This window comes from Apodemus sylvaticus, chromosome 4 (genome assembly GCF_947179515.1).
Source record: "Apodemus sylvaticus chromosome 4, mApoSyl1.1, whole genome shotgun sequence".
In the NCBI taxonomy this organism is placed as follows: Eukaryota; Metazoa; Chordata; class Mammalia; order Rodentia; family Muridae; genus Apodemus; species Apodemus sylvaticus.
The window spans coordinates 31,866,865-31,877,450 of record NC_067475.1 but is presented as its reverse complement, the minus strand read 5'-3'; the positions used below and the strand labels follow the sequence as shown (position 1 = coordinate 31,877,450).

At 45.8% G+C, this 10,586-nt stretch overlaps 1 protein-coding gene across 2 annotated transcripts; it reads right to left on the bottom strand.

Annotated features, from left to right (window-relative positions):
• Nucleotides 1–6,481: 6,481 nt before the first annotated feature.
• Rpl34 (ribosomal protein L34) lies at nucleotides 6,482–10,098 on the bottom strand. Of its 2 annotated transcripts, none has more exons than XM_052179245.1 (5): nucleotides 10,077–10,098; nucleotides 8,752–8,825; nucleotides 8,566–8,665; nucleotides 8,222–8,325; nucleotides 6,482–6,608 (listed from the first exon to the last, which is right to left on the bottom strand). In XM_052179245.1, the coding sequence occupies exons 2-5, from the start codon at nucleotides 8,814–8,816 to the stop codon at nucleotides 6,524–6,526; spliced, it is 354 nt and encodes a 117-aa protein (XP_052035205.1). In that variant the 5' UTR covers nucleotides 8,817–8,825; nucleotides 10,077–10,098; the 3' UTR covers nucleotides 6,482–6,523. The 2 variants fall into 2 exon arrangements, with proteins under 2 accessions (XP_052035205.1, XP_052035204.1); XM_052179244.1 differs by lacking the exon at nucleotides 10,077–10,098 and adding an exon at nucleotides 9,881–10,070.
• Nucleotides 10,099–10,586: the final 488 nt, after the last annotated feature.

The following is a 10,586-nucleotide window of genomic DNA, read 5'->3' as shown; positions in this document are numbered from 1 at the left end:
GAGTTTGGGGGGCTCAGAGCAGGAGCTTCTGGGCAAATGTCTAGACAGGGAACTCACGGCAACCTGAGGTCTCCTGTCCTCTGATTGTAGGATAAAGTATTTCCAGGAGAAAGCTAGAGCAGTGTCCCCTAAAGTCTAGGCCCAGAGCAGAGGTCCTCTTGCCCAGGACCGATGGCCACATAGGTCCAATCAAGGACCTGCAAGGACCAACATGGTCCAGTACCCTATGAACTCAGTCACCTCAGCGTGCTCTCTCTCCCCCTGCGTGAGCCGTGTGACACCACCCTGCTCCCAAGAGCGAGCTCTCTTCTTGGAGAATGGTGGCGGCTCCTCACAGGCAGCGCAGCAGGCTGGGAAGGCCTCTCGGGTAGAGCTTTGCAGATCTGGGCTTGCACCTTCTGTTGCTTGGGCGGCTCCATTTTGCTCTGCTCCAGAGCCTTTGGTGGTTGTGTTATGCATTTTATTTGTCCCACGTTTTCTTTTCTTTTTTTCTTTTTTCTTTTTTTCTTTTTTTTTTTTTTTTTTTTTTTTTTGGTTTTCTGAGACAGGGTTTCTCTGTATAGCCCTGGCTGTCCTGGAACTCACTCTGTAGACCAGGCTGGCCTCGAACTCAGAAATCTACCTGCCTCTGCCTCCCAAGTGCTGGGATTACAGACGTGCACCACCACTGCCCGGCTTTGTCCCACGTTTTCATTTATTGACAATTCTCAGTGGAATGAAATCTCTTCGCTAAGGAGATGTTTGTCTCAGTTGTTAATCTTAATGCCTGGAAGAGTCGTTTTGCACCCACAATGCATTATGTTTGAATGGCTGTGAGGAACAAAAAAAGTTCCCATAGAGTTCTTCTTTCCCTGCCTGACACAGAAGCATTCGGCGCTGCGGCAGGCTGTCCTGGGCCACACTGAGGGTCTGTTGAGGAGAGGAGATTAGAATGGGGTAGAGTGATTACAGTAATTTTTTATTTAATGTCCAGGCTGTTGTTGCCATCTGAACTGGCAAAGAAATTGGTCATTTTGAGGAGTTCCTTGACATTGAAGCAAAGAGAACCCAGTTCAAGAAGCAATGGTCCCTTATTCTGTCTATGTGACCAATGCAGACAAGGCACTGTGGCTTTTATTCTCATAGACCTGTGAGGCTGACTTACAAGGAAGGGACTTCCAGCATGCGATTGTCCAGCCAATGTTGTATGGGGAAAATGTCATGGTGGTAAGTCTGGGGCAAGGGGATAATATACATCTTACAACTATCCATTTCTATCTTTTAAAATAGCCACTGTGTAGCTTCATTCAATCTATTGAAAGGTTGATGGGACAGTTTACTTTAGAATTATTCAAAGAGCGCTGGAGAGATAGCTCAGCAGTTAAGAGCACTGACTAACTACTCTTCCAGAGGATCCAGGTTCGATTCCTAGTATCTCATGGTAGCTCACAACTGTCTGTAGCTCCAGTTCCAGGGAATCTGACACCCTCACACAGATACACATGCAGTCAAAACAGCAACGTACATAAAATAAAAATACATTCTTTTTAAAAATTATTCAAACCTTCACTCCATTGGAAATGACATTCTGCACGGTTTGAAATCCTACCAGGAAGTTTTAGATGGCAATAGACTTACAATTCAAAAACATTGTAAGGGGCGTGTCAGCAAGTACTGTTCAGTACACTGTACATCTATTTGCTTTAGTGATGTGGTGCCCTGTAACTGATCACTGCAAAATTAAATGGGATGAAGACAAGAAGTCCTTTCATTTTCTTCTGTCCTTGGGTTGATGAGATCTAACAAGGCAATGAACGATATTCTGGTTCACTTGAAATCAATCAAGCAATTGCCGTCAGATGGCATTGTGGCTAGGAATAGACTCAGAGTATAGGCTCCGCAGGCGACAACTTGTGGGCCAAATCTGACATGTTTTTGCTAATCAAGATTTATTGGAATACAGCTACTCCCGTTGTGTGCACAGTCTGTGGCTACTTTCCCTCTACCGTGGAAGAGTCGGAAAGTATGACAGACACCATGTGTCCTACAGTCTCTGCACGACTAACACTCAAAGGCAGGAAATATCTGAATTTTCTTCAAGACCATTTGTTCTTTAGGCATATCGAGCCGCATAAGCTTATTTCTAACCCTAGAGAGAGTTAGAGCGCAGAGCCCTCAGGCTCTGTGCACAGGCCAAGAACTTGGAAGCAGGATGAGAGTCAGGGGATGTCAGTCAATACATTTGATCCCTTCCCTCCTTAATAGCATCACAGGCCACTGTGCAAATGACCCAGGGCTTTTTGTAATTTAAATATTCCATAATGCAAAGGGAGTTTTGACCTTGCTGAAATAAGCAGTATAGAAAGCTTTTCTTTCACTGATCTCCTGCAGGATGGGAAAAGCGCTACAGATGTGGCCCTTTTATTAAAATCCGGATGGTGACAGGGATGTTCCTTGGTGACTGGTAACACACGTTGCAGGCGTAGGGGCTGTAAACACTGAGACCAGCGTTGCATTGAATTAACCGTGTCTTTATGCTAGCTGAGTGTTTTGACTCCTGGTGTTTGCCTAGGTTGGTTCCTTTGTCTGGAATGTTCTGCTTACTAGCTGGTGACTCAGCGCTCATCCTAACCTCGAACCTACATATTACTCCAAGAAAAGTCTAGTTCCCACTAGGCTCCTTCCTCGGTTTCACATTAGGGCTTTACCTTCATTGTGTGCCTGTGTTTGTGCGTGTGTGCATGCGTGCGTGCGTGTTCCATGAGGAAGCCACGAGGCAGGGCAGAGTTCAGCCATTTTGCTAGCTACCAGTATTTACCCTCAGCACTTCTTGGCACAGTTTTTTAAGTGTCAGCTGAATAAATGAGCGAGCACTAAGTCCCATTGCAAAAAGAATACAAATGAGTGGGGGACCCATTCGGACCATCCTTTATGCTCACCACACTACCACAAGAAAGCCTGCTAATGGCGGGCAGCTGGGATCCGGGAGGCCAGAAGCATCTTTTGATTCAGTATTGTAAATGTTAACTCGGGAAGCATTATAGGCTGAAGCATCTCTGTCCTCAGTATGTGTATGTTTAATGGGCTTCCAAAGGGATGGCCATGGGATCTGGGTTTTGGGGGAGAAATTAGGCCATAAGGTTTGAGTCTTCACAAGGCAAAAAGATTAACAAGCCAGGAAGAAAGCATTCTAGATGCTGAGCCGGCTGCCACCCCGCCCTTAGCCTCAACACTGAGTAGTGTCGTGTACGCTGATGGGTGTATGGTTGTTACAACAGCACAAGCGGAGAAAGCAAGCTCAGAGACAAGGTGAATTTCTGTTCCTGACTTTCAACCGAGGACTCACCACCACACTCAACTGTCGTTGTTGAAAGGGAACGTTAAGACTTTTTACTACCCACTACGTCTACACACATGCCTTTAATTCCAGCACCTGGGAGGCAGAAGCAGGATTTTTGTGAGTTTGAGATCAGCCTGGTATTTATACATAGTGAGTTCCAGGTCAGCCAGGGACACAAAGTGAGACCCTGTCTCAACCAAGCAAACTATTTCCCTGCCCCAAAGCAACAGAGAAACCAAAATGAAACCTAGAGATTTACAGAGCCACGTTATTAGTAACTATTTACAAATTTTACCAAGTAAGTACTTGGCCCATCTTTACCAAGTAAGTACTAAGTAGAGCTCCTGAAGCCAATGGAGTGGTGTGTAACCGGTGGTAGCAGACCGTGTGATAATGGGCAGGGCCAGTGCTCAGCACCGTGCTCCAAGGGAAAGGGCTGTCGCATGCCATCCTCTGAATCTAAACAGTGTTGCAGAGACGCACACATCTGCTTTCACAAGCAAAGATGAGGCAGCAGTGATGCCAATAATTATAAGGCAATGATCGTAGCACTAAGTAACATACCTTAGAGAAAAAAATCAACATTCAGAACTAAGCAGCATCGTAACCTAAAGATGGACTTCCACTGGAAAATGCCTGGAGGTCACCATTCCCAGGCTAATCATTAGGCTAAAATACTACGCCATTAATACTGAGCTGCAGAAACCTGATTTGCTTAAACATATGGAGATTTTTCTGCTTTTATGGGTAAAAGAGCCACTTCAACCTTCTGATGGAATCCATAAGCAATTCAATGGAAGGAGAAATACTAGACTTTAAAAAGAAAAACCACTGAGTACATTCACATGGCCTTTTAGGAACCTGTCAAGACTACTTTGTCACACACAGAACTGGATTCAATAAAATCTTGATTTCTCACTCCCACCCCTGCCAAAACGAAACAGCAGTTACAGAATCCACTTGGGTGACTTGGGATAGTTTGTCTATGTTCATACCACAGTATCATTAAGTATAGTACTTCAAGTGGGAAAATCAAATTCGTGCAAATATTTACAGATTGCTAGAGGGAAAGCTGGTACTAGCTTGAATTTCCAAATGAAAATATTTAAATTATACTAAGATATTAACACTCACACCAAAAAGTTGTATCAGGGGTTCTATAAGGGAAATAAATGAAAAATTACAATTATGCTTTCAATTTTGTCATTTTTTTTGCCTTACAAACAAGATGGAAAGGAAAATATCCACTAATACTCTTCGTAGTGAAATGTTTTTCCATACTTTCCAAATTGTTTACAAAGACATTTAAAGAAAAGTATAAATTCCTTAAGTTAAATGAATTGCTTGTAAAGTGTATCATCAAAGTCCAGTTAACCGAATTTTTTATTTGGCTGAAATGTAAAAGGATCCCAGATGTTGGTAGTGCTTTCAGAGGACCCAAGTGACGCCAGTACCCACCTCTATCCTTCCTGCCTCTGAGGGTTCCTAAACACAGGTACATACTACCAACATAGCATTACAAATAAAATACACACAAAAAGGAAACAGGCGTGTTTAATCATGTTGCTCAACCTAGCATTAATAATGCGGTCTGGACTCACAAAGGGCTGTTAAAGCAGGCCTCCCCTTCCAGTGTTTATAAACCTTGGGTTGCAAGCTTTTAAAAACCTTGCCTGTAAATCAATGAACAATCAATTTTAAGACACTGAGCACACTATAGTCCCTCTCACTAACCTGCCACGGAAGTTATCTGAGGAGCCCAAGGCTTTGTGTGTTGTGTGTGGTTTTCGAGACAGGGTTTCTCTGTGTAGCCCTGAAACTCACTCTGTAGACCAGGCGAGCCTCGAACTCAGAAATCCACCTGCCTCTGCCTCAAGGGCTGGGATTAAAGGTGTGCGCTACCACCGCATGGCTGCCCAAGGCTATTCCTACTTAAGTTTTCTTGTGTGAACTCTTTTAGGTCACAGATCAATACTAAGTATTGTTCTCCAGTTACAAGAGACCAGGTCAGTTACTAAATCAGGAGTTTTGGCTACACTGGCCAGCAGGCCTTTATTAGTTACACGCCCTTGCAGTCCACAACTGGGACAGAGACACCATCTTGCCAGGTTTTTACATGTGCTGAGAACTCAGGCCACACTATTTCCTGAGCCACTGTTCAAACTCTGAGAATGTTCTAACATGACATCATCCATTTTCTGGGATCCCTTTTACCTTTCTACAACCTGCTGCCTATTTCCTTACCAAGCTCCGGGGCACACACCTAGAATGCCAGCCCTGGGGAGGTTGTGAGGGGCTTTCCCACTAAGCAGGAGCCCCAAGTTCAAGCTGAGTCACAGCCAGGACTTGTCTCCACAACTCAGAACCATGGTTAGTTTTTTAAAGACTTTTATATACACGGCGTGCTTGCCTGCATGCATGTAGTAGATTTCTGCCTTTTACCCCGTTACCATGAAAACCCTCCCCTGCAGACCTATCTCATCACCAGCTCATAAGGTAACAGCTAAATGTGGAGTAACAGGCAAATACATTAGGAAATAAAAATAGGTTTTGCTGGGCTCTCAGACCAGTTAGTTCTCTTAGCATTAAGGAGCTTCAGAAACCACCAAAATGATCTGTATTTTAATGTCCTAAACTGGAGTAACACGCAAGGAGGACCACAACCTGAGAATCATTTAGGGTTGTTGTAGGTCTAAGTCCCCACAACAGGAAATTTTTAAAAAGGATTTAAAAACGGATTTAAAAGATTTCATTCAAAACAGCCTGAGGCTGGTATCTTGTTTGATAGTGTACAGGAGATACTAAGAAGTAGTCTAAATGTCACTAAGAGTTAAGGACCATTCCCAATCAGAGGAACTACCCAAGATCCTAGTATCCAGTGACTTCCAGCCACCATCTACCTTTACAGAAAGCAACCAATTATAAATCAGTCCTCGCGGGTGGGCGGTGGTGGCGCACGCCTGTAATCCCAGCACTCTGGGAGGCAGAGGCAGGAGGATTTCTGAGTTCGAGGCCAGCCTGGTCTACAGAGTGAGTTCCAGGACAGCCAGGACTACACAGAGAAACCCTGTCTCAAAAAAACAAAAACAAACAAACAAAAAAACCCCCAAACAAATAATAAATCAATCCTCAAGTACTAAAGCAAGTCACAGATAGCGGAACTGTAGACCAAGTCTTGATTTTTATTATTTAAAAAAGCTGCATTTATTTTGCTTTCTGACTCTGAGCTTGTGCCTTCAACACTTTCACCACGATCTTCTGCTCCTCAATAAGGAAAGCCCGCTTGATCCTAGAAAGAAAAACAAACCAGGTATTATTCAACACAGCAAAGTTACCATTGTAAGATGGAGTAAGGCATTAAGAGCCTAGAAAATGTACAAAAAAGAATTTGCAAAACTTTTTATGGAGGACTATTTCCCAGTTCTAAGTAGTCTTAACTGCTTCATGAACGACTACAAAATAAACGGGCTGTGCTGGCAAGTTTCATGTCAACTAGGCACAAGCTAGTTTTGCAGGGAGAGGGAACATCAAACAAGAAAATGCCCCCAGACTGGCCCATGGTCAGTACCACACTGGCTGGGGAATGGGTGCTTTAGGAAGGAATCTGAGAAAGCCAAGGAGAACAAGTCAGCAAGCAGCACCCCTGGCCTGCTTCACTTCCTGCCCTGACTCCCCTCAGTGATGGGGCTGCGAACTGCAAGTGCAAGGAGAAATAACATCTACCAAGTTGCCTCTGGTCACGGGTACCACAGCAATAGAAACCCAAAAGACAACAGTCAAGACAAGACCATCACTTAAGATAGTTTCTGGCTAACATTCGCTCTTGCATCAGGATCCAGGACATATTATCTTGTTAGGCCCAAATCCAGATTCTTTAGGGGAGTCAAAAATATGCCAAGCAAATCCCTGTAGCTCAAAATCCACCCCGTACCCAGCCCCCTTCCACCTCCCATCCTTCCTGAGTCAGGTCAGACACCGGCGTCTGGAAATCCTTTTTGTTCACATTATTCAGATGTGGCCTCAAATGCCAACCCAGTTTCTACAACTGCATGAAATTTCTCTTCTAATCTTTATGAAGTTCAGAGTGCCTATATGACAGAACATTCGCCCCGTGCCTGCATTACTGTACTAGGCCTTTCTCCTCTCAATGAACAACTACCACCAACAGGACAGACAGATTGTTGTCAAGAAACAAAAAAACCCCACTTTGGTCAGAGCATTCTGTAAACTCACCAAACCAACCAGAGTCCAGCTCCACCCCTCAATTCCCCCCCCTCCCCTAGACACTGAGCACTGTTTTACACACGAGTGTAGAACAGGAAGTGCTGGTTTCCTCCCCCAAACAAACCCACCAACCCAGAAAGTCCATTCAGATGCTCTGAAATGTTATCTGGTACTCAGCAAACACCACAACCATCCTTACACTCTTTCCAGCACCCAAGATTTAAAGCCCTCCCAGCAGACCCTCTCTGCCAGCATCAGGTACTAAGGCCAGGCAATCTCCTCCCGCTGCCTAAAAAGCAGCTGCACACCCCAGACCTCCACCTTGTTAAGCCAAGCCCCCCCTTGCTTGAGATTCAGCGGCTCCCACATTCTAAGACTAAAGCTTTCTAAGCATTCATAATCTGTTCTAGCTTTGTCACCTTCTCAGTCAGCCACCCAAACCAACACTGTTCCTACACCTCAAGACTCCCCACACACAGCGGCCCACAATCAAACACCAACTCGACATTCTGTTCTCTACAAGCCAAGGCTATTTCCAAGGTGACCCCAAATTCCAACACGACAGGAGCATCACCGTTTTATGCGGCACCTCATCTGCTAGCAGGTGCCAAGGCAAGACTCCACCTCTGGCAGGCCGTATAACAGACACATACAGCCAGCCTAGGCCGCCCCACTCACCTGTCACGGACGCATTTGGCACACATGGAGCCACCATAGGCCCTGCTGACGTGCTTCTTTGTCTTAGACAATCTCATAAGGACTTTGGGTCTCACAGCACGAACCTGTATAACGATAACAAAGACTTAATTACCTTAAGGTGCTCAAGTAGGACATTTCCTAGTAACTGGGAACTAGGTTACAAAGGGAGAGTCTACTGCTTTACGTGGAGGCCATTTCCGTCATTTCTCACATTCATTACTTTGGCCTCCAGATATTTAATAATCCCCAAACATCTTAGCAGCAAGCCTGCCTTCTCTTATTTCCCTATTGAGGGACCAAGGCTCTCTCAAAAGGGCACTCACCCCTCGCAGTCGGCCTGGGCACACGCCACATGCTGATTTAGGTGCCTTCCCAACTTTCTTGGTGTAAAGGTAAACAATCCTGTTGCCAGGGGTTCGAGACCTATGAAGGGAGATTGTAAACAGTTCAGTATCTCAGTCTATCACATAGAAAGCAACAATAGTTATTTTCAACTTGCCAATACTTACAGCCTAGTTTTGTTAGAGGCTGTATTGTAGGAGAGCCTACGACGGTATGTCAATCGCTGGACCATCCTGAGTGCCTAAAATTTAGCGAGAATAAAAACCACCTTTCACTGGGAAAGTAAATTAAGTCAAAGCATCACCACATAACGTATCCTAACATTCACATAACACATTCATTCACACCATGCATCATGAAGGCCCCTGTTCTAAAGAATTCCACATTTAAAACTAGAGTTGACTAATAGACACTTCCCCACTGGTAGACTTGGTTAAATCCTGACCATGGGCTCATTTCTCAAGAAGTCTGTTTTGTTTGCTGTCTAGATAAAATACTACCCAGGAAGGCTGGAGAAACAGGAATTTAAATGATGATGTGGGACTCTTAGGTGAATCCCCAGTAGTGTTATTTGCTGGGAATACAGAGCCAGCACCTGGGCTCTAAGACAGTATTTTCCCCCAATCTATACAGCTCCCAGTAGGATTAAGACACTGAACTATTTCACTCTCCACAGGACTGGCAGGTGGTAAGGTAGCTTTACAATCTAAGTCTTGTCAAAAATCAGCATCCCCGAGAAGGAGATCTGTTTATTAACCGCACCCGGGTTTTGGGCTGTTTAAAACCGAGGTGCATTCATCAGTTACCAAACGACCCTCCAACCTGCAGCAGCGATGCATTTGGAATCCAGACCTTCGACATGCTGGACACGCATTCTACCTAAGAACCTTACACACACGCCAACTTAAAAGTCTCAAACCCTGGGACAAATGGCTGAAGTGCCTAATTAGCACTACTCCAAGTAACAGACGCCTAAGCCTGGGGCAGCCAAGCTGACTTGTCTTCCACACCTTCCAAACACACTTTACTTAAAGGGAGCCCACCTGCCATGCACCTAAAGCGACACAGCCCGGTGATGAAGGACCTAAACCGCCACTGCTGGGTTTGTGTCTTCAAAACCAAGCCAGACTCCGCCACAGCCCCTGCTATCGCCGTCTCGCTCGCTTACTAGCCACCATAAAGACAGCAACAGGGGAGCAGCCGGAGGTCGCGGTCGCTAAGCGCTTCTCAACCACGACCTAAGCCTCTCGCTCTCCGTACCCGGCGGCCGCGGCGCGCGGAGCTCCGGCTACTCACCGCTTCGGAAGCGCTGGTTTGATCGAGAGCTTTCCGAAACTATGGGCCGAGGATCCTCCCGGTACGCACCTCTCCTCGTCCCTCACCGTTAACCCCAGCTACAGCACCGTCCCCGAGGAGGTCCCGCCCGCCGTACTCCTCGGATGGCTACGGATCGTAAACAGTAAAAACACAGAGCAGAAGGATGCCACCATACCTCTGAGCACCGTCCCCGGAAGAGGAAAAGGAAGGGGCGGGAGAGTTCAAAGGTCAAATGTGACTGCGCCGGACAGGAAGTACGTCAGAGAAAGCAGCGGTGCGTCGGCGAGCGCGCCGCCATGTTGTACGGAAGCGGAACGCGGGGACCTCTGTAGGGGCGACCGCGTTGAGTTTAGGATTTGTCGTGCGGCTTCCGTAGGCGGGCGCGTTCTCTAGCCACGCATAGGAACGTCACGTGAAAAATTAGGTGTAGGATCGCTGTGGGAACGAAAGCAAATGACAGGGGAAGCCTCCCCACTTCCCTAAGAGAAAACAAGGGCGCCACGATGCGTTTAGCCTAGGATAATTAGACCTGGTTTTAAATCTCTATGACAACCCATAAGGTAACCTGAGCCTCTCTTGTTCTCGACCTTCCCTTCAGCTAGAGCACAAACTTTACAGACTTTTAACCAAGCGTGTGCTAATTACTAGCTATCTCACTTTGGGCAAGTCCGTAAGTCTCTAAAAG